The sequence below is a fragment of the Mytilus galloprovincialis genome, chromosome 3 (assembly GCF_965363235.1).
Source record: "Mytilus galloprovincialis chromosome 3, xbMytGall1.hap1.1, whole genome shotgun sequence".
Lineage (NCBI taxonomy): Eukaryota > Metazoa > Mollusca > Bivalvia > Mytilida > Mytilidae > Mytilus > Mytilus galloprovincialis.
In genome coordinates, this window is record NC_134840.1 from 92,383,696 (window position 1) to 92,409,497 (window position 25,802).

Consider the following 25,802-nt stretch of genomic DNA (forward strand, 5'->3'; position numbering starts at 1 on the left):
CATTGTTTAATATGCACAAGACCAAGGTGAGCGACACAGGCTCTTTAGAGCCTCTAGTTTGGATTAATAATTCTTTGATTATTTACACTAAATACAAATAAATTGTATGGCTGCCTCAATAGTTCTGTATCACACGATTTATATATTATCCATGGTTTTTCAAACAAAGACAGTGTTTCTCAGCTATAATCTCATCCAAGTGAAAAGTTATTACTCTTAAAATAATCCTTGAAAGATGGTTGTTACTAATTTTTTTTCAGATTTTGTTTTTTTGATAGATAGAAACATTAAGTGGCATGTTTAAAAACATTAATATATATATAACAGCAAAATAATCATTGATGGAGGATCTACATAAAAAAATCCAGATAAGCAATTGGAGCTCTTATGAGACTCTTGTATATTTTTAGAACAACTATTGTTCATGTGCCCCATACCCTGCCAAGTTTGGTTGAAGTGTATTAACCAAAATGGTTTCCATGTGTATTTGTACAATTTTGGTTTCATGATACTCTGTTGATCTTATAGTCCTTGATTTGTCATTGTTTTGGATACTATTTCAAGTCTCCATTATATTGATTGTAACACATTTGTACAGGGGAAAATTGGCACATAAGTATCAATGGTGCAAAACCATTTTAAAAAAAAGGTTTTTGTTTTCAATAAATTTGCAATTCAGGGAGCATCAAATTGGCAGTGCCAGCTTTGCATGTTTCTTTTTACAATAAAATAACCCAACTTATTTTGATCTCTAGAGTCTAGAAGAATTATTTTGAGGCTTTGCTGTCTCATTGGCATGTACCCCACATCTCGAATTATTCTCATGTACACAAATAAAAATTTTTTTTTTAAATTATAAAATAATCCATTACAAATAGAATTAGATTTTGTTTGAAATGTTTTGTTAGTACCAAGTTGGACCTCCACATAACAAATTGAAGAACAAATATTCATAATGAGTGAAATAATGACTTTCTTAAGGATGTACACCTCTGAGAAGCCAAAAATTTCTAGAATTAAATTTTTTTTCCTAACCTGATTTTTGGGTTATTAACACTGTAACAAAATAATTGGTGAAGAAAAAATGATATGGTGGTGCACTTCTTTTTTGCTACAAACCTTTGAAAATGCCCAATTTTGATGATTTTCCCATTTTTTATCGATTTGTACCTATTTTTGGGCTTTTATTGTGAAAAAATCACAGTTCCACAATTAAAGTTTTTCTTACTTTCTATAAAGATGAAGTGGACCAATCTGAATAAGTTTTACTTACAAAAACTCTACGTAGGTGTTAATATAAGAAAGTTTTATCATATTTTGACACTTTTTTGTGTAAAATTTACCATGCTGTCAATTTTGTATTTTTGTGATTTTTCTCAGTTTTAAGAACAAAATGCATATTATTTCAACTTTTTTAGCTCACCTGGCCGAAAGGCCAAGTGAGCTTTTCTCATCACTTGGCGTCCGTCGTCGTCCGTCGTCATCGTCTTCCGTCGTCGTCCTGCATTAACTTTTACAAAAATCTTCTCCTCTGAAACTACTGGGCCAAATTTAACCAAACTTGGCCACAATCATCATTGGGGTATCTAGTTTAAAAAATGTGTCCTGTGCCCCGCCCAACCAACCAAGATGGCCGCCATGGCTAAAAATAGAACATATGGGTAAAATGCAGTTTTTGGCTTATAACTCAAAAACCAAAGCATTTAGAGCAAATCTGACGGGGTAATATTGTTCATCAGGTCAAGATCTATCTGCCCTGAAATTTTCAGATGAATCGGACATTTCGTTGTTGGGTTGCTGCCCCTGAAATGGTAATTTTAAGGAAATTTTGCTGTTTTTGGTTATTATCTTGAATATTATTATAGATAGAGATAAACTGTAAACAGCAATAATGTTCAGCAAAGTAAGATCTACAAATAAGTCAACATGACCAAAATGGTCAGTTGACCACTTTAGGAGTTATTGCCCTTTATAGTTAATTTTTAACCATTTTTCGTAAATCTTAGTAATCTTTTAGAAAAATCTTCTCCTCTGAAACTACTGGGCCAAATTTAACCAAACTTGGCCATAATCATCATTGGGGTATCTAGTTTAAAAAATGTGTCCGGTGACCCGGCCAACCAACCAAGATGGCCGCCATGGCTAAAAATAGAACATAGGGGTAAAATGCAGATTTTGGCTTATAACTCAAAAACCAAAGCATTTAGAGCAAATCTGACAGGAAGTAAAATTGTTGATCAGGTCACGATCTATCTGCCCTGGAATTTTCAGATGAATCATATAATTGGTTGTTGGGTTGCTGCTCCTGAAATGGTAATTTTAAGGAAATTTTGCTGTTTTTGGTTATTATCTTGAATATTATTATAGATAGAGATAAACTGTAAACAGCAATAATGTTCAGCAAAGTAAGATCTACAAATAAGTCAACAAGACCAAAATGGTCAGTAGACCGCTTTAGGAGTTATTGCCCTTTATAGTCAATTTTTAACCATTTTTCGTAAATCTTAGTAATCTTTTACAAAAATCTTCTCCTCTGAAACTACTGGGCCAAATAAAATCAAACTTGGTCAGAATCATCATTGGGGTATCTAGTTTAAAAATTGTGTATAGTGACCCGGCCAACCAACCAAGATGGCCGCCATGGCTAAAAATAGAACATAGGGGTAAAATGCAGTTTTGGGCTTATAACTTAAAAACCAAAGCATTTAGAGCAAATCTGACAGTGGGAGAAATTGTTTATCAAGTCCAGATCTATCTGCTCTAAAATTTTCAGATGAATTGGACAACTGGTTTTTAGGTTGCTGCCCCTGAATTGGTAATTTTAAGGAAATTTTGCTGTTTTCGGTTATTATCTTGAATACTATTATAGATAGAGATAACCTGTAAACAGCAATAATGTTCAGAAAAGTAAGATTTACAAATAAGTCAACATGACTGAAATGGTCAATTGACCCCCTAAGGAGTTAATGTCCTTTATAGTCAATTTTTAAAAATTTTCATAAAATTTGTAAATTTTTACTAACATTTTCCACTGAAACTACTTGGCCAAGTTCATTATAGATAGAGATAATTGTAAGCAGCAAGAATGTTTAGTAAAGTAAGATGTACAAACACATCACCATCACCAAAACACAATTTTGTCATGAATCTATCTGCGTCCTTTGTTTAATATTCACATATACCAAGGTGAGCGACACAGGCTCTTTAGAGCCTCTAGTTGTTATAAATGATTGAAAAAATACATATCTAAGAAATTTGAAAAGACCAAAATGATATGGGATGTATATGATTCTTGTAAAATCATTTTTGGTATCCCTCACCCATTTTCTCAAAATTTTGGCGAAAAATACTTACTTGATTGGTTGTAAAATTTGAAAACTGGATTACTCAAAAACCATTCATTGTAAATGCACTTTTTTTCACAGATTTATGTTTGATTATAATATTTTTAAAATTCATTGATATTTTCCACTTCTATCTCATGTTTTGGAAATAATTCAAGAACGAGATTTCAAGGAGACTGAATGAGACTGAAAAGTCAGAAGAATACATCCTTAATTGTTCTTTTAGTTGATTTGAATGTTATCAACAATATGAGGCCTTTTGTACAATTTGAAAAAGACCATTGCTAAGTTTTGACCTGAATGACCAGTTGTATAATTGTAAAAGAAAGACAGAAGATACAAAAGGAAAGGTCAAAACTAGTTGAAAAGAAATGACAATGCCTCAGCAAAAAATTGGACAAAAAAAACCCAACCTAAGACGAACAACAGTCTACAAAACACAACTTAGAAAACTAAAAACTGAGCAACATCCAACGACAACCACATCAAAATCTGAGGTGATCTCAAATGCTCTGGAAGGGAAAACAGATTCTGCTACACAAGTGGCACCTACCATGTTGCTCATTTAAAAACAAACAAGTGATTAGTCTAGTTCAGTAAGTCACATTGAAGGAAAAGAAGACAAATTGTGGCTATGACATTTGTATTGTATCAGTCATCTGTGAAACATATTCCATAACAATCCACCTTCTCCTCGTGGCAACCACTTGAAACTCTTGGTTTAATACCTTCCTTATTATCAGCAACATCTACCAAAGAAATTATGATGGGGAATTCTCAAAACTTTTGCAATCACTAATTAGACATTAGCCTGCTCTTTTTCGAAAATCTACAAAAGTGTCTTTTACATGCAAGAGATATTGCTCTCTCTTAACACGGGTCAGCCATTTATCATCCCCTTCCGTCAGACTATTATCATTTCTCAAGACCATACTCACAAATGGTGTCATGGGAGAGGCAAAAATTAAGTCTCTGAAATTTTCACCCCAGATTGGAGATCAAACCAGGAACCTTGTGTTTGAAGTCCGATGCACTAACCGCTGCACCACAGCTCTCCTGATTTTAGATGGACATAAGATAGAAAACATGAATCATAATATTTATTTTTCAGTTTAAATTACACCTTTTTTATACAGCAGTCTGATCAGTAACAGATGCACATGGGATAGACATTGGGAGGATCATTATTTTGTCTTTTCTCACTTCAATTAAAGTTGCAAGTGTATCAAGCATACACATATCCTTATGCCTCAAGAGCCGAGCTGCAGATTTATCTAAGTATAGTACAGCTTTCACATCCATACAATTTTCTGTCAAAGGTTCATTGAAAATGTCTTTACATTCACTTTTCTTCGCTTTATCAGTATGAGTTTGTAGATCAGCGTCAGTAACCCATAACACTATTGTATTATCAAATGGTTTGAAGAACATTTGTAAACATTGAACAATCAATTCTATTTTCATTTGACAAAGTCGAAAAGATGACAGTTGTTGCTTCATTATTTTGATATAGAGTTCTACAGAAAGTTTACTTTCATTTTGTTCATAAGCTGACCCATTAGTTAGGTATTTGAGATTGTTTGTACCAAAACGTTTATCTGTAATTAAAGATTTCCTATTTGTCCAATCAAAATAAACCTGTTTCAATTCACACAGATGTTCACATCCTTTGGACTTTTTTCTAACAGCAGAATCACTGAGCGATGTTTTCAATTTCTTTTTTTCAAATTTTCTAAATGACTTTTCATCAAGATAATCTGTGTACCAAGTTTGTAATTCAAACCAGCATTTTGGAGCTTCTTTGTCAATTTTGCTGGCTGGAAATTTGTAGCTTTTCTTTGTTTCCTCTACTGGAACAAACTTTGGATATTTTACCTGGCTGTATTCACAAAATGTTCCACAACTGGGTCTGCTGAAAAGAAAAGAATCTGTCATTTTCTTTTGTTCCGTCTACATTTTGTTGGTGTTGCTTGGGAAGTCTGGATACAACAATCAAAGTGAAACCGCGTTTTACCACGTGGAATTGTTTACATAGATGTCGCTTCAAGATTACGCATCACTTTCCAAGTCATTTGTGCGTTTATCAATCGGGGTTAAAAACCATGTATTAAGTTCATAATTGAAAGCGAAATTGTACTTTCATTTTCTAAAATGGCATGTGCAGAGAATATTTCATCAACAAAATTGTTGTCTGAAAATGATCAGGTGATACTGAAGAAAGGAAAATGTTGTCAAGTATTTCAGATTAAAAAGAAAAGGTATGTGATACTGGAAAAATCTGACAAACAAACGTTTAAATATATGTAAATTAACCGGAATTATCAACATAAAAAAAATGATCAATATAATATTAGTTTTATAAATTGACCATAAACCCACTTATTCATGGTATGGTATCAATATTTCTGACCTGACACTACGTACTTTTTATTGCTTAATTCATTAGAATTTAATATGCAATGTTTCGGGTTCTTTCGGGAATAATCCCAAGTAAACCCTCATCAGAGGTCGACCTTTATATATTTATTTCGTATCTAGTATCATAGATAGATGTGTGTCTGTTTCATAACAGTTTTTTTCAAATTTACTACACGTGCATATAGGTCTACGTTGTAGCTAGTCTTTTTACAGACTCAATTTGATATGTATAAGGCTATTTTACATATTCAATAATAGCTGAAAATTTGAATCCTTAATAACCGGTTTACTCATAAGAATAAGAATATTTTATTACCTATATTAAAGGGCCCTATAAAGAGCTTTTTGTTTTATCACATTGCATACAAATATATTGCATACTCTTTAGCATAATATGAGGCAAGCATAACCTGTGAATGGGGACGAAGTCTGTATGATTTTTTTTTATAAATCAAACATGTTAAAAAGAGAAATGGAAATACCGTAACGTTTCCGATTTTGGTTCTGTTGTTAGGGATTTAATTGTGACGTTATGACGTCATATTCAATGTAAACAAAGAACGTACATTTGTAACGTTTCCGATTTTGGTTAGGTTGTTAGGGATTTTAGTTGTGACGTTATTTAAGTTATGACGTCATATTCAATGTAAACAAAGAAACGCTGTCATCAGTTAACGTTTTTTTTTTTATAACAAACAATTTTTTAAAATGAATTAGTATTGAGTTCCTTTCTTAGACTGATAAATATACATTTTATTCAATGTCTCATGCAAACAAGACCGGAAACGGAAGTAGATTTCTGCGCAGATCCGGAAATTCAAAAATGCGACAAAAAAAAAAAAAAAAAAAAAATGAACAATTTTGAGTTCATTAGTACAATGAAAATTTTCTGGATTTTTTTTTTTTTTTTTTTTTTTTTTTTTTATTGAATTTTCTACTGTTATTAGGGACTTCGTCCCCATATTATACTAGTCCAAATAATTATGACATCTTGAAAGGCTATGATATTTTTTTATCTTTGTCGCCTTACATCGATGCAGGAAGGTGTCAAAGCGAAAATTGAAATAGCCTTCCAAGAGGTCATAATTATTTGGACTATATATATATATATAAATATATATATATATTTCTCTAATTCTTCGTCAATTTATCCCTTTCTGCACCCATTGTATAAAAAAAATTTAATCAACGTGTGGTTCGTTTGATCTCAGTACTTCATTGGTTAAAATCCGATTGTGACGTCGAATTTTCTTGCTGTCCTCTGAATTTCCTATTGTGACGACATGAAAAAAGGCGACCATGCCTGACGACGTCACATAGAAAGAACACATCTTTTTGCAGATCATTCGAAAAGAAGGAATAAGTTTGCCTGCATAATGTTAGAAAATCATTAGAGAAACAGATTCCACCACCAAATCTCGTGTAATACGATATTTATCCACTCTCGACAGTTAAATTATCAATTTTAAAGTCCTCGCCGAGGCGGCTCGGACTTTAAAATTGAAAATTTAACTGTCTCGAGTGGATAAATATCGTATTACACTCGATGCAGTGGTGAAATCTATATATATATATATATATATATATATATATATATATATATATATATATATACGAGTCTAAATTGAAAACTACGTTCAAACCTATGATTGCGTTGGATAAAAACCGCAATTTTTATACGTGTGCGGATGATGTAAAACAAATTTCGTTGTAGAAGGGTCTAAAAACAGCACAAACAACATTTTCAAAAAGACCAAAAAAGTGAAAAAGTATATTTAAACAAAACGCATTTGACTAACAGGTCGAACAACTGATGTTCTTTAACCCTGCTGACTACCATTGGCGATTGCCAAATAAAATTGATCACAAGATGTAACAAAATGGATCTTAATATAAATTTAATACTAAACAAAATTTTTTTTAACTTGTGGCCACGATGTTATGCCACAAACATATGGTGTCAATATTTATTTAGTACACCAGATCCGAATTTCGACAATAAATGTGTCTTCAGTGATGTTAGGGATCGAAATGGTATTTGGAAGGCCATATAAAAAGTACCCTCATTTTTAGAGAAAGTACCCTCATTTTTAGATAGACTCTTGAATTTTAAGAGTCAATGTAGGATGAACAGATCATATAAACCGGAGGGAAAATATGATACAAGCCCAAATGAAAAAATATAACACAGAAAAGTGGAAAGACCTAATTAGGGAAACATAAAATAATCTAAAAACATTATAGCTTATGTTTTTTATACAGCTTCAATAGAGCTATTTGTCTGCCATAACTCAGGACATCACAAAGGTTCCCCTAAAAATTTGACATAAAATATCTGACGCCACAATGAAAAAGTGATTGACGTCAATAGTTATAGCACCGCGGGTAAACTATCACGTTGTGATTGGTTTAACCCCTATGAGACCGTAGGGGGTTAGTAAATTTCATAGAGGGTTCCTGAGGCATTAATGCTGACGTCATCTATTAATGTGGTTCTGTTTCATCGTTTATTTTTCAACAAAACGCAGCAGAAAAAGTCCAGCATGGGATAAATTCGTTATTTGGTTAACTACTAACCACCTACGGATCCATAGAGGGTGAATAAAATCCATAGGGGATTCGGCCGCCGGCCTCACCCCTATGGATTTTACTAACCCTCTATGGATGCGTCCGGCTGAATCCCCTATGGATTTTATTCACCCTCTATGGATCTGTAGGAGGTCAGCAGCGAACATTTAACTTATATTCAAGATTCTCAGGTCAACTGGGACAAATTTCCAAATAGAGATAATGTTTATACTCTATACTGATATTATATAAAGCTTTTTGAACTTGAATTTTTGACAACAGATGAAAGAGTTTATTTACAGGGCTTTCCCTTGAAATTGAAGTAGTAGGCTAAATTACAATTATAAGTGACTGTAACATGCGTTCAGCGAAGCCGGACGCCCACCAAGCTGTAAGCTTGGTGCTTTACAGCAGGGGGCTTGGGGGCTGCTCAAGGCCCCCAGAAGCTCTGTCATAAATAAAGCAAAATCCTGCATTCTCACAATCTCCTGGCACCCAATTTCATCTTTCAAATAACCATTTTTTATGTATGAAATTAAAGAAAGAAAAAAGATCTCAAAGAATTTTTTTTTTTTTTATGTAATGATTTGTTTTTTATTTCCTTTTCCTTATGCTTAAAATTCATTTGCTTTTGAAGGAGTTTTATTTATATAAATAATCTGATTTGTTAGAAATCTTGATCGATTTATTTTGCATAACTATGTGCATTTGTAATCAAATGACCCCCTTTTTTCTCCAAAGACTGTTACGCATATTTAAATCATACAATTATTTTTCAAGCATTGACAGAAAATTGATATATCCTCTGATTTTCTCTTTTTTCGTAAACTGTTCAATAAGTCGGATACATAAAGGTTATTTGTGGTCAAGTCGACAATATTCTACTTTCGTTTTTGACCTTGATTCTCTGAACTTAAAAAGTTATTGTTTTTAGATTCTGAACAACATGATCTACTTCGACCATCGAAACGTCTCTTTTGTTATTGTTCAATGACCACTGGAACGTCTCTCTTGTTATCTTTGAAAAGAAACAATGCATTCTGACTTTAAATAGACAACCAATCAGTGACCTGAATTCAGGTGAACTATATTTAGCCCAAAGTAAACACTGATTTTTCATCCTTGTTTATGGTGACCGCGACTTTGCGCCAATAAGTCTCTCAGCTGCCTGTAAACATTTGAAAAAGATATTTTTTTCTTTTTGAATTTATATTTTTGTCAGTGAAGTAGCCGACACTTGAAGCCACCGTAAACGGCGGTTATCCGCCGTCTACCTGCTACTTTGGAAAGCCCTGAGTTACACCTATACATACATGACATATGTATCATTACTGGTCGAAAAGTATTTATATATATAAAAAAATGTACTTGTAATTTACAAATTGAATTTATTGTTTATTATTATAGATTTGTTTGGTTAGATAAAGTGAAATTTACATTAGATGGAGTTATCGGACATCGTTATGGGACAACTTTCAGGGTCACAAATGGAGAAATGGTTAAGGTCAACAAAAAAGAACTGGATGAAGCTTTCCAGTGTAAGTTTAGAAAAGAATGTGCCTCGAATACTATGACAGAACAGTATCATATTGTCATGTGAAAGCAAAGTTTTGATAAAGCATGAAATAAACTTTTGAAATAAGTACTAAGCTTTGTTCTAATTATTAATCCACAAGTTATTTCCCTTTTGGCACTGTTGATTATTAGTTTAAAGGAAAAGTTTTATGAAAAAGAAATTGAGAACATCACCATCATTTTCATGGAATTTGTAACAAGTAATATTTATCAAGTATTTGATATTTTTAGCATGCAAAGATTAATTTGATTTGTAATTGTATAGCATGTGATGTCAAAGATATATTACTCATTGTAGCAACAGAACAGGGAAAAGATAACCGAGGATTGCATGATTTAGATTCCAATCAGAAACTGTCACGTGATGACATTGAACTAATGAAAAAGACTGGTATGGAAGGGGAGGTAATTAATAATAAAATTAACGGTACCAATTTTCTTGCACCAGATGCACATTTCGACAATACATGTCTCTTCAGTGATGCTCGTGGCCAATAATAAGTGACTCAAAATATAAAACATGTAATTCTTATACAAGTTTTGATATGAAAACTTTATATTTATTAACATTGATAAAATATGTCAAGTTTTTAATCAGAAAACATCTGTGTTGAATTACTCTAGATTTTTTGTTTCTGGCCTTGTCATTAAAATTTCAAGTACTATACTCATGGTTAGACTCATAATTAAGCCAAACAATACTGGATTTAGTGTTTCAAGCATATATGTTTTTTGTGATAATAAGGCTCTCTTTTATTTTACAGAAAATTATCGATCAGCTGATAGAAAATAGTACAACATTTAAGGACAAAACAGAATATGCACAGGAAAAATGGATCAAGAAGAAGAAGAAAAAGTAAAATGACAAGTCTATTAGGCCAGGTTAACTGTTTCTTTAGCCTCTAGGGCTAATTTTTTTAATTTTAAATTAAGACAGAGACACACTTTATCATAACAATGATCCTGAAAGTACATAATGTAACTGATAATGATTTCATATTTATTTTATTATCTAGTTTTAGAAGAAAACAAAAGAATATCTGTTGTATATTCATCTAATTTTGTTAAAAAAAAATCATTGTTAATTTAAGAAAAAAAATGTTTACTTATAAAAAATTATCATATTTGATTGACCTAAATGCAGTTTTGAAAAAAAACAGTGGTCTATGTTATTTTTTTCTAGAAAAGGATTAAAACGGGCAACTATTGTGCTGTTATAACACATATTACCTCCCCTGTAACTGTTTCATATTGGCATTCACATTAAAGTCATAAGAAACGAGTGACTGGTGAAAAATAATGTTCATCCAATTCTTGAACCAATGCATGTATATATCATAAACTTAGGCCTCTGTGCACGATTTTATAATTTTTTACGCAAATATATCGTATAATCGTCAATTTTTTTTCTTTCTGTCTGTTATGATTTAACAAATATGGCTACTCATTAAATGCCGTGTTTTGAAGCCGAAGTTTACCGATTGTCACCTTATAGTAAATAATCAACAAAAACATGGGTATTTAGCACGTGTTTAACATATACAATCAGGTAATTGTTTATTTTAATGACAGATTCATGCGTATTGCTATCACCGGATTTTTACGAGGAGGGTCACGCTTAGGTCACTATGCATACAGAAAATTTGTCGGCGAATTGCTTCTTGGCAGCAAGCAATTAAAAATAAGTACACTTCTTCTAAATGTGGACAAATTAAAGAATTTTCCTCAGAAAAAAGTATATGTACATAAGTTGTATAATGAAAACTATCCATTTAGTTTTAAAAAAACATATGCATATTTTTTTTTTAATTTGAGGTTTCATATGACTTTAACTTAATATGAATTTATTTTTCAGACATTTACAGATTTTTACAGTTTTAAAACCAACAGCCAGATTACTTTGTGAAATGTACCATGGGAAAGCTCCACAGAAAATCTGGTATGTTATTTGTCATTTTCAAACATATGATTATTATATTTATGTATAATAGAAAAACAAAGGACATGTGGTATCCATCCATGACATCCATGACACAAAACCAGTTCATGCACAGGAATAAACAAAAAGAAAGAAAAAAAAGCAAACGAAAAGTGCTTTTATTGCTGTTTCTCATCTAAAAGTCACAGTGAGGTCTTCAACTTGGATTAGAAAAAACTTCACCTCACTGCAAGTTGAAAGATGGCCCATGTATTATGATATATGTCAAGACGTTCATTGTTATATGCATGTCATACTTCAACATCAAGTTTGAATAATAATGTTGCCAGTAGAGTGTTGAAATCAAATTCATTATTATATTTTGCCACAATTTATGGCAGTTTCTGTATAATTAAAACCAGATGTTTTATCCTGCTATTTTTATGCCCCACCTACGATACCTTAGATAGTAGAGGAGCATTATATTTTCTGGTCTGTTTGTCCGTTCGTCTGTCCATCCGTCTGTTTGTTTGTTAGTCCCGCTTCAGATTAAAGTTTTTTGTCAAGGTAGTTTTTTATGAAGTTGAATTCCAATCAACTTGAAACTTAGCACACATGTTCCTTATGATATGATCTCTCTAATTTGAATGCCAAATAAGAGTTTTGACCCCAATTTCACGGTCCACTGAACATAGAAAATGATAGTGCGAGTGGGGCATCCGTGTACTGGGAACACATTCTTGTTATTTCAAATATTGACTTAATTGCATTTCATAATTTACTTTTTGAAATTTGAATAAAGTGGTATAATATAATATTGTAATTTTATTATGCAGTTTTTATGCCCCACCTACGATAGTAGAGGGGCATAATGTTTTCTGGTCTGTGCGTCCGTTCGTCTGTTGTCTGTCTCTCTCGCTTCAGGTTAAAGTTTTTGGTCAAGGTAGTTTTTGATGAAGCTGAAGTCCAATCAACTTCAAATTTGGTATACATTTTCCTTATGATATGATCTTTCTAATTTAAAAGCCTAAAAAGACTTTTGACCCCAATTTCACGGTCCACTGAACATAGAAAATAAAAGTGCGAGTTTCATGTTAAAGTTTTTGGTCAAGGTAGTTTTTGATGAAGGAAATCTAATCAACTTGAAACTTAGTACACATGTTCCTTATGGTATGATCTTTCTAATTATAAAGCCAAATTAGATTTTTTACCCAATTGTACAGTCCATTGAACATGGAAAATGATAATGCGAGTGGGACATCAGTGTACCTTGGACACATTCATGTTTTCTTTTAGATAATAAAGTCTTTCTTTCAATTGTTTAAAATAAGTCCAAAAGATTTCTGTCTGTCCCTAGTTTTCTCTCTGAATCTACAGAAATAAAATGATGTCTATTTATTGTAAAAATTAAGTAAAACATGTAGAAACTAAATTTGAATACTGAAGCTTTCACCTATTTGTGTGCAAGTATTATTTATTTTACCCTAAAAAATATAGTAGATATAAGATTGAAAGATGAATTGCCTCTTTATCATCTACTGTTTTATTTTATACAGCCACATAAGAATTGACACATTAGCCCAGATTTTGACCTACAGTAATGTTCGGGCTAATTGTAACATGGCTGTTGTTGATACCACTAATGGACTTGTGGTGGGAGCAGTCTTAGAAAGACTTGGAGGTTATTATTTATTCTTTTGGAATAAAATACTGAGATTAAGTATAATTCTTATAATTAGGACACCAATTTTTATGTGTATATATAAACTTCAATTTTAAAAGTTCAACCAAACACACGTTTTCTTTAAGATTGTAATGAAAAGAATTGTATGGAATTTATGTTTGATAAAAACTTTTTATTTACTTCCTGGATTTAGTATTCCCATTATACAAAGTACTGATGACTTCATGAAGTTGATTTCTATCTTATATGTTTCTCAAGACCACATTTTTCAATGAAAAGGTAAAGGTTCTTCCCCTTATCAACTATAAATTATAATTTAGTATCTTACATATATTGGGAAAGCTTCATTTTTGTTCATTTGCCATTTCATAATTTGTCATAAAAAAGTTAAAGATAAAGATAACCATAGGATAATAATTTTCAATTTTATTAACAGAATTTTCTTTTTGAAACATGAAAGGGTTATGAGTAGGAGGCTACACATAGTCTTTGAGACTGAGGATGAAATTTAATAAAGTTTCACTGTGACTGTCATGTGTTACTGCATGTAAAATTTTGTTATCAGCACTTGCTTGAAACTGCTGCTGTCTAGCCTACACAACAGTTTTTGAAATACTTTCCAGGGGTTCTATTTTATTCAATCTGACCACTTGGATTGGATATTATCATTTATCATAAATATTAATTCTGTCAATTTATTTTACAGGACATGGGAAGGTAATACATTTCCACACAGGTGAAATGACCAGGTAATAAAATTCCCCTAATACATGTACTGACACTAGTCATATTTATGTTACATTCGAAATACCGGTAATCAATATTATATAAAAGTAAAATGAGGAAGGAGATGTGGTATGATTACCAACGAGACAACTATCAACCAGAGTCCGAATGATATTGATGTAAGCAACTGCATGTCACCTTATTATTTAAGTTGCTTTTGCTTCAAATTTAGTGCATTAGAGTAAAATCATCATTGAAAATTAAATGAAATGCATTTTCCTTTTTAGTAGTACTCAGTGTTCTCATTATTTTACTGAAGATTTTTCATTTACAAACCACAAAGTTACTGCATAAACCAGTTTATCTAGCAGCTGGTTATTCAGTTTGGTGTGACATTTCAAATAGTCGTAGAATATAAACATAAATACCATATTAAACAAGTCATTGTCGTAGATTAATGCCATGTTTCAGGCAGACATGTTTCAATACCTAAAAATATAGTATATATACCAATACACATAATTAACAGCGCCTGGTGATGTTTCATAGCCTCACCGGTTTCGGTCCAAAAAGGACCTTCATCAGAGGCAGAATGGTGGATTAATGTTTGCACCCTATTTATATAGATATGGTAAGCGACAGTTGAGTTAACTGGCGGTTCAGATTTAACCAGTGGTTGAGTTAACCAGCGGTTCAGATTTAACTGGCGGTTCAGAGTTAACCGGCCAATCAAAGTAATGTCCATTGATGTTTCAATACCTAGTATCAGTTCAATAAATTTGAGAAAAAAATATTTTTTATACATTTTCTAGTAACGGTAACTGTGAAAACTATTTACAAATGGTACCAAAGGTATAAGTTAACTGGTTATTTATGTAGAAATTTATAAACCAAAAGATTTTTTCTGTTATAATTATTTAATCATCTAGACCTATGACTAAATGTCTGCTGTGGAAATGAAAGGAAATGACTACTCACACAACAAAATGAAAATAAAGTGAAATCATTTGCTGAGTTCCAATTAATTTAGAATAGCCACAATGATTTCACATACAGCTATGAAAATATTACTAAAATTATTTGATTTTTGAAACTCTTGATTAAAAACTATGAATGTTTGACTGTTTTCCAGACCTGCATTAGAAGCTATGGACTTTCCTCAACACTTTTTGGAAAACCTCTATAGTTTTCCTCTGAATCAAACCAATCAGATAGAGAATCCAGACTCACCGTATGATGAACAAAGTGAAAGTAGAAATAAAAATGGAAGTAAACCAGATCAGACTCAAAATGATTGTGCAAAGGAAACTGAAAATAAAAATAAAAATGAGACAGAAAGTATGGATCAGACTGAAAATGAAGTCAAAACAGAAAATGATGAGACAAAAGAAAAAGATTGTGCAGACCTGAGTAAAAGTACTGATACAGTAGCAACAAAGGAGACAGGCAAAACAACAGGGAAACCAGAAGGAAACCAGGGGAAAAGAAAACACAGAGATAGGGTAACTACAGTTACTGAACTCATGGCATTTTATTGAACTAGGTTTAATTACAGATAACTTTTAAATAGCAAACTGAATTGACCCAATTTCCATTAGATAACACCAATAGTCATTTTATAAGTTAGGTGTTCACATTTCATTAAATGTACGGCAATGGTTAGGCTTTTTCTTACTTGCTGGAAGCACACTCTGTGAAATTAATATGTATTGAACATGTTGTAAATGTCAAGGTGAAATTTAATGAATGCTTAAATAAAAACTCATCTGACAAATAAACTAACTGATTATAGACATTATATTTTTTCGTTGAATAATCCAGAGTTCTCTAAATATACTTCTGAAATTTACACAAAAGAACTTACTTTAACTTAATCTATCATAAACAGCAGCAGTTGTCCTTTTCTAGATTTAGACATTTCAATTTCGAACGGGAAACTTCATACTAAAGTTTACGACAAAAGAGACGATTTTTCATTTCCTATTGGTCATTTTCCTTTTTTAGACGGCGATGTGCCTTTGTCTCCATCATATGGTGTTTATATCCCAACTCGTTCGGTTTGCCAGTGTGTGTTCTGATGTCATAGATTTTAACGAACATAATCAATGCATCACTGGGAAATTCTAATGCAACAACGTGTGTAACGTTCATTTTGATTGGATAACGTCACTTATTTACATGCCATCAATTGACAATTGATGCTATGGGATGTACGTGCAAGTGCAGACGGCATATGACAAATAAATACATGTTAAAATTTTTTCTGAAAAAGGAAATCACCAATTCACCAACATTCCAACTTACTCCATTTTCAGAAAACGAAATCTGTTACAAACAAACTTTTAGGCACCGCTTTACAAGCAGAGCCAAACACAATGAAAGTCCCAACTATGTATTGGCTTCCGAAGCTACACAAAACCCCTTACAAATATAGATTTATTTCGTCTTCAAGCCATTGTTCAACTACTAAATTGTCTATTCTTCTTACCAGCACACTTGGTACAATTAAAAACCTGATAATAAATTGTTCAAATAAGGCCTTCGAAAATAGTGGAATAAATTACTTTTGGAGTGTCAAGAACTCGTTGGAAGTACTTGATAAATTGCATGCTTATATTGGTGATTTTGAATCTGTTCAAAGTTTTGATTTTTCTACCCTGTATACCACATTGCCTCACATTCACATTAAGAAAAAATTCACACACCTAATTAAATGGGCATTCAAAAAATCAGAATGTGAATATATATGTTCAAACTCTTTTAGGTCATTTTTTAGTAGCAATAAACAAAAAAACTATGTTAATTGGACATGCTTTGATACTATATATGCCCTTGAATTTTTACTAGATAACATTTTTGTTCGCTTTGGGGATTCCGTATATCGTCAGATTAACGGAATTCCAATGGGGACTAACTGTGCACCACTTATTGCGGACCTGTTTTTGTATTGTTATGAGTTACAATTTATGACAAAAATAAGCAAAGACCCATCGAAACAACATCTGATAAACAAATTTAATAATACTTTTAGATATTTGGATGATATTTTGGCTCTCAATAATGACGACTTCAGTATGTATATTAATGAAATTTATCCTGTTGAACTTACTTTAAATAAAGCTAATACTAACAATGACCACTGCCCTTTTCTCAATCTTGATATCTATATCACTAATGGAAAGCTGAATACTAAAATTTATGATAAAAGGGATGATTTTTCATTTCCTATCGTTAATTATCCGTTTTTAGATGGTGACGTTCCCTTGTCACCATCTTACGGTGTTTATATATCTCAACTTGTACGATTCGCTCGTGTATGTAACAATGTTTTAGATTTTAACGAGAGAAATTTATGTATTACTGAAAAATTATTACACCAGGGTTTTCGATATCACAAACTAGTCAAAACATTTACTAAATTTTATCATCGGTATAAAGACATCATTCGTAAATATAGCTCAACATGCAGACTTCTAATACGTTCAGGTATTTCACATCCAATTTTTTATGGTAATATTCTTTATAAAGCACAAAGGTGTCAGTATTCACCTCAGAAACTTACAAAACCTTTGAATAGACTTATTAAGAAGGGATATAATTACGATACTGTTGTCAAGTCATTAAAGATTGCATATTTTGGCGTTAATATTGAGTCACTGATAAGGTCTTTGCATCGGAACTAAACACATTTATTCTAAAAACAGTTGTTGGCATGACACGGGTTATGTTCTTCTCATATATGTTATGATGGTATGATACTAAACCCCTAACCGGAAGGATTGTGCCTGATGTTCATATGATGAAATCATAATCTTTCAGTCAGTTTAGTTGAAGTCTGGAGCTGGCATGTCAGTTAACTGCTAGTAGTCTGTTGTTATTTATGTATTATTGTCATTTTGTTTATTTTCTTTGGTTACATCTTCTGACATCAGACTCGGATTTCTCTTGAACTGAATTTTAATGTGCGTATTGTTATGCGTTTACTTTACTACATTGGTTAGAGGTATAGGGGGAGGGTTGAGATCTCACAAACATGTTTAACCCCGCCGCATTTTTGCGCCTGTCCCAAGTCAGGAGCCTCTGGCCTTTGTTAGTCTTGTATTATTTTAATTTTAGTTTCTTGTGTACAATTTGGAAATTAGTATGGCGTTCATTATCACTGGACTAGTATATATTTGTTTAGGGGCCAGCTGAAGGACGCCTCCGGGTGCGGGAATTTCTCGCTACATTGAAGACCTGTTGGTGACCCTCTGCTGTTGTTTTTTATTTGGGCGGGTTGTTGTCTCTTTGACACGTTCCCCATTTCCATTCTCAATTTTATTTAACATTGTTTTCTGTCAGTTTCATTTGAATGGAGATAACAATATTGTATTTTAAGCCTTGACGGCATCAATTGGGGATTTGATGGTCGCAAATACCCATTTACTGTCTCCGCTAACGCGTCGCCAGTAAATTTAATTTGCGACCATCAAATCCCCAATTGATGCCGTCAGAGCTTAAAATACAATACAATTATCTCCTAATTGTTGTGTCAGGGATTTCGATACCATAAATTACTTAAAACTTTTACTAAATTCTTTCATAGATACAAAGATTTGATTAGTGAATTTGGCTGTACCTGTAGAAAACTTATTCAAAATGGTATTTCACATCCTAAATTTTATGGTAATATTGTACTTAAAGTGAGGAAATCACTATGTGATCCATGTAAACTTATCAAACCTTTAAACAAACTTATAAGTAAGGGTTATCGTAGACGTACCAATATTGTATTTAGATCTCTGAATATAGTTTACATTGGCACTAATATAGATTTTGTCATTAGCAAATTAAAACATAACTAAATTGTATCTTCTTTTGAGGTGGGATGTATAGAGACACAGACACGTTAATTTTTATCTCTATAGAAGTTGCTCCTCACTATCCTACTACCTGTGGATACATTTATTTTTGACATTGCACAAGTCATGTCTTCTCTGACTGTTCATGACGATAAAATACTAAATCCCTGGGATGTGTTTTAGTTGATTTTAGTCTCTGATGCATTATTTTTTATAATTAATTGATTTTGGCTTTTAACTAGCTGTCAGTAACTGGGAGTACTCTCAAATCGTATTTTCTTTTTAATTCGACCTGTTGATACTGTTTATAATGCTTTTTTGTTATTTTATTATTTTATATTAATATGGATCTTGTCTATATACCAGCTTTGATTATTTGGAATATCTTCTTATTTTCACTTCTTCTTACTACATTTGTATAAACTTCAAGAATTACCTGCATTATTAAAACCGTTTTTTTTTTCAAAAGTGATTATTTACAAAGGGCTAAATATTTCGCAGTGGTGTCTTGCCATGACTTTGTTTGGACTTGTTTGTTTGCTTTTTGGCCTTGAATGTTTGTCCCTATATTTTATTAACTGCATTTGCATTCAGATATCGCAGATCAAATTTATTCGTTCATAGTGTATTAATTTACGTTTTTTGATTGGGTTAAGCCTGCTAATTGATATTTTATTGTGTGTTTTTCTATGTTGTGATGTTATGCTATTATTTCAGAAAAAGGGAGAAGGTTTGCTACCATTAAAACGTTTAATCCCGCTGCAAACGTTTGCACCTGTCCTAAGTCAGGAATCTGATGTACAGTAGTTGTCGTTTGTTTATGTAATTTATATGTGTTTCTCGTTTCTTGTTTTTTTTTATATAGATTAGAGCGTTGGTTTTCCCGTTTGAATGGTTTTACACTAGCAATTTTGGGGCCCTTTATAGCTTGTTGTTTGGTGTGAGCAAAGGCTCTGTGTTGAAGGCAGTGTTCTCCCCAGGCCGTTTTAGCGTCGCGGTACCGCGACGCTATATTTTTTCACCGTGATGCTATAATAATTCCCGCGACGCTATAATTATTTTGAAGATGCTATTTTACTTGTCCTCAATTTTGAACTTTCATCTATTATCGATTATGATCATAAAAATTATATCACCTTTAATTGTAATCCCTTAAAGTCGGACACTAAAGGCAATTAAGAGATTAAATAGCCAGGTGTTAATTGCCCTCAGGGTGATAACTGTTTGGATGCGAATATCCCAAGCCGACACTTGTGACATGACTAATACCACGTGTCTGCAATCACCAATTTCGACATGGAAAAATGCAATCACAAAACAATTCCAAATCTACGTTTTGTATTACGAAATTTCAAAGATTGAAACGATTTTTTTTTAAAAAGGTCCTTTATTTGTGCAACTCTCCCAAAATTACTTTCTTTCTCTTCCGGTAATACGAGAGCGAGAATTTTAGTTTTGAGCTAAAATAAGTTTTATACTTCTTTAAAAAGTGATCATAATTGGCTTAAGTTTATGTTTAATCCATTTAATGCATTAAAAGCGTCTTATTCATTCACAATCTCTTGTCAAACAGTGTTTATTCTCGGACTCATTTGCGTAAATTTTTATACGGCCGCCATAGCACATTTTTGTGTAAACTACGGATCGGAACCGGACTAGATATGAAAAAAATCCGCATTTTCACGATAATGACAACAGATGGGCAGTAGACAGAAAAAATATACCAATAGAGAAAACAACGCATTAACAGACTATTTGTTAGATAACTTTGTTAAAAATACATATCATTTTCATGTAAAGAAGATAAGAAACAACTGGGACTAATTCATTGAGTGCCATGAAACAATGAATTTCATAAACATGATTAAAAAAAAATTTTAAATTGATTTTTTTTGCTACTTTTGCTACTTTATCTTTACTTAATAAAATATAAAAAATAGTTAATTTTGTGTACTAGATATTTAGTTTTGTATATATACAGGTTGCACTATAATGAACCATTCATTCATTTGACTTAAGTTGGGTAACTGACACCACATATTTATTTTTATTTGGCACAAGAGGAAAAAAATAATTCTGTAACTATAAATAAATAAAGAAAACATAAACTGAAACAACTGTTTTTATGGTTATAGTTTAATTGTTTTCTCAGTTATGAATTGAACAATATAAACTAAAACATATAAAAGAAATAGAGCATCAATGCGACGTGACAAATGACATTAAAAAAAAATACAGTTATTTTTTTTTACGCAAAATGTGATGCTATCCAAAATTTCTGGGGAGAACACTGGAAGGCTGTACATTGACCTATAATGGTTTACTTATTTAAATTGTTATTTGGATGGAGAGTTGTCTCATTGACACTCACACCACATCTTTCTATATCTATTAACCAATAAATGACTTCAACTTACACTCTTTTTATTATGATTTTATTTTAGGAAACAAGAGAACACAGCAGAAATCTGAGAAACAAAAGAATAAGAGAGGCTAAACAGTTGTTGTTACAGAAAAACATGGATGGGTAGGTTTATATAATATATAAATCACACATAAGGTAACAATTTTAACAAGTATAGCTCCAATTTCTGTATTAAATCCTCATTCATGTAATAGACAAATGATATCAAACTAAAGAACTATAATCAGGAGAATGGATCTATAACTGCAATAGGTGATTTCAATAAGTTTTCAGTGGCATTGCATTGAAACAACTGAACAATACATCTAGAAGAAGTTAATAGATCCTTGCATTTTCTACTTTTTTTTCACACTTAACGTCAATGAAATAAAAGAATTCAAGTATTGTAAAATTATCAACTTGTGACAGAACAACAGTGATAATTCACTCATTCCCTTTGTGTATTTGTGAACTGACTTGTTCATTGGTTGGAAATTTAGATAGTTGAGTACTTAAATTGCATGTAGTTACTTTATTAAGATTTTTTTGTAAGCATTATATTTGTAGCATAAATAATACTAAACATCTTTTTATTGATATTTGATAGATTAATAGTTGCCTGTAAATATCACCCAACACCGATAGTACTGGCTCTGTTAGATTACATAGCTCCCTGTCGACCAATAGTATTGTATAGTCAACACAAAGAGGTAATACTTATAAAAATAAATAATTATAAATATGATTTGTAATAATTATTGATTGATCGTTTGATTTGGTGGAGAAGTACAAGTCCAATAAGGTGGAAAAAAGTAAAATCAGAAAAAGACTGAACTCGGAGGAAAATTCAAAAAAGGAAAGATCTAATCAAATGGCAAAATCAAAAGCTCAAACACGTCAAACGAATAGACAACAACAGTCATATTCCTGACTTGGTACAAGCATTTTCTCACTTAGAAAATGGTGGATTAAACCTTGTAAACCCCAAACCCTTAAGGTAGATTCATGGTATACCGCCATCTTGGATTGAACAATCACAGTAAAAAATCGGTCTAGTTATTTGCCTAAATCTGCAAATTTGAAGACAGATTTGCAATTTAATGGTTATACTGTTTAATAATATAAAAAAAACTTGGCAATTTATTGTATAATCCAAAATATTTAAACAAATATCAATTGTCTTGCTTTTATAATCATTTTTTTCAAACGAGTCATTTAAGGGAAGATAACTCTTTTAGTACAAAAATTATACTGGACAGATAGGGAATTTTTTTCTTTTTACTTGTAGCAAAAAAACAAGTTCGGTGACACCATTTTTTTCTTTTTGTTTTCTTAAAACATATTACAAAACCTATCTTTTCACAATTTATTTCAAAATTTTATCTCATAGATTTTTTTTTATGCACACAAATGTGTTTTTCCATGAACAATCTAACCAAATTTAGGCAATTTTTAACGACTCATAGCTTGAAAAATAGCACGGTGACCCCTCCTTTTTATTATATTTTTGAAAAGAGCATATTAAAATCTTCATTCTGGCTAAAAATAAGAAAATTCTGTCTCAAAAAATATTTACTTATGATCTACCTTAAAGAATTCCAGAAACTCTAATTTGCAGATTAAGCAAACTGTAGATTAAGAAGTTGTTGTATTCAAACAACAAACAATTTCAATTTAAAAAAATTATTAAATGATTGCAATATGTGCATTTCCTAAAAAAACAACCTAATGACAAAAGTTATCCAAAAGACAGAGGGAAACATAGAGCCTTCAACAACGAAAAAACAGGCGTTTATAGAATATGTCAAGATCAAAATCATACTGACTCTATAAAGGTTGTGATTTATCTTTCAGCCATTAATGGATTGTTATGCTTTCATGAGAGAAAGAGGAGGAATTGTAAACTTCAGACTAACTGAGACATGGCTTAGAGAGTATCAGGTAATATGTATACTGTTTTAACAAAATGTGTTAATCTTTGCAACATGATGTACTTTCATGAGTTTTTTTCACTTCCAACATACTCCCAATGAATTTTTAGTATATTGCCATACGTTATGACATTTTCTACAAAGGGAGACAAATCTTCATAAAAATATACATAAATTTCTTTACAGAGACAGAAGTGACAGCTAGAACTTATAAAATTTAATGATATAACTAAATCTTTAAATTTATCTTTTTGAAGTATTATCAATGAGGACACATCTGCATATTTTACTACTAAAGGAAGATACAGATTTTAAATGAGCCCTAACTCTGAAACCATACAAAGTCAGAAATATTTGTGATATGACATATAAATGTAGTGTTTTGTACTTCCTCAATTTGTCTTTAAAACAATTTTTTTTTCCAAAGAAATTGCCAATTTAAAAAAAAAAATCAATTCCAGAGACCATTCTGTGTCTTATTATCTTTCACGCATGCTTAGTCGATGTACTGCCCACGAAATTTTAAAACTCTTGCTTTCAACACTAGCACAATTGTACTGCTAGTACATGTAGTAGAGATGAAATAAGGTCTGATCGGTATCAAATAGTTTCTTTCTACCTCACTTTCTCTTATTACAGGTATTACCAATGAGGACACACCCACATATAGGGATGAGTGGGGGAGGAGGATATCTGTTGACAGCTCTCACTCTAATGAAACCTACATCATAATTATTATGTTTCACTCAAATAAATGATGACCATTTAAGAATCTTGAAGTAATGGGGAGAATTTAATTGAAGAAAAATACATCCAAACCTTTTGAACAGTTGCTGATATTCAAAACAATGGATAAATATTGAATAAAATGACATCAATTTATTTTTAGTATGTACTCAATAGATTTATCCTCAATCCTTGAGATATTAAAATGGCAAATTAAAAAAGAATTATTTATAGATATAAGAAGATGTGGTATGAGTGCCCTATGAGACAACACTCCATCCAAGTCACAATATGTAAAAGGAAATCCTTTATAGGTCAAAGTATGGTCTTCAACATTGAGCGTTGGTTCACAAAGAACAGCAAGCTATAAAGGGCCCAAAAATGACTAGTGTAAAACATTCAAACAAGAAAGGAGAAACACTTATGAACCACATCAACAAACAAATACCACTAAACATCATGTTCCTGACCTAAGACAGATCTACCAAATGCAGCTGGTTTAACCGTTTTAATAGCTACCAACCTTCACCCTTATCTGAAAGAATAGTGTAACATCACAAAATAGAAAGACACACTATAAAATATCAATTCAAGTGGCTTAACTCAATCAAAAGGCATATTAACACAAGTGAACATACACTGAACGATTAAATTTGATCTACTTACCCAGATGTGCAAATATTAACTGAAAAGCTGTACACATGGTACAGTGCTCATCTCAGATAAAGGACGAGTGAGGGTTCAATTCCATGCGGATGCAAAACAAAGACTATAAAATTGGTATTAGTGCTTTACAGCCAACCACACAGTATAAGTTAGAGCTAAGACTGGTCATACACAAATTTTTTTGACCTAGTAGTTATAGTACCTTTAAAAATGACTTTTCAAAAAAACTAAATTTTGAGCAATGAACTTTGAAAATGAGGTCAAGGTCTGATGAACTCTGCAAGACCAACATATGCACCTTAGAATCATTATTTTCACCAATTATAGTTGACCTTCTGTTGATCATATCTGTTGAGATACTGAGTCAACCTTGATCACTGATCCATGAAATGTGGAAACAGGTCAGAAGATTTTATGCTGCAATATATGCTGATCTTAAATAAGGATCTTGTATACCTAATACAATTACTCTTCCTCACATAATAAGGTAGAAATGCACATGACAAAAAAAAACAAGTTATTAGAAGCAGTAGCTGAACCATGACAGTCGGACACTTTGTTACATTAAAATCTATATCACCTAAGTCTCCTACCCCTGAAGAAACAGGAAGAAATTCACCAACATATTTTCCATATACTTTAGCGTGACCCTTCTAATAAAAATCTGGTGATCGCAATACGCATGGATCTGTAACTGAAATGAACTATTATCTGATTGTACATGCTTCTTTGTTGATTATTTACTATAAGGTGACAATCGGCATCAACACACTACAAATCATGAGCTGCCATTTTTTCACAACATAACAGACGGGGAGGGAAAAAAATTGGAGGATTATACCATATGTTTGCGTAAAAAATGATAAAATTGTGCACAGAAGACTAAGTTTATGATCTATGCATGCATTGGTTCAAAAATTGGATAAACATTATTTTTCCCCCAGTCACTCGTTTTATGACTTTAAAGGTTTTGGTTAGCTTTTGAGGTGAATGCATACATT

The 25,802-nt window shown here is 32.0% G+C and overlaps 1 protein-coding gene across 1 annotated transcript; it reads left to right on the plus strand.

Moving 5' to 3' along the window:
* The first annotated feature begins 5,451 nt into the window (after positions 1-5,451).
* On the plus strand, positions 5,452-24,291 carry LOC143069398 (tRNA (adenine(58)-N(1))-methyltransferase non-catalytic subunit TRM6-like). The gene is made up of 12 exons (XM_076244015.1): positions 5,452-5,602; positions 9,738-9,868; positions 10,204-10,310; positions 10,670-10,761; positions 11,761-11,844; positions 13,380-13,504; positions 14,214-14,256; positions 15,366-15,735; positions 21,519-21,601; positions 22,086-22,188; positions 23,333-23,419; positions 24,049-24,291. The coding sequence occupies exons 1-12, from the start codon at positions 5,496-5,498 to the stop codon at positions 24,139-24,141; spliced, it is 1,425 nt and encodes a 474-aa protein (XP_076100130.1). The 5' UTR covers positions 5,452-5,495; the 3' UTR covers positions 24,142-24,291.
* The last annotated feature ends 1,511 nt before the right edge of the window (positions 24,292-25,802 follow it).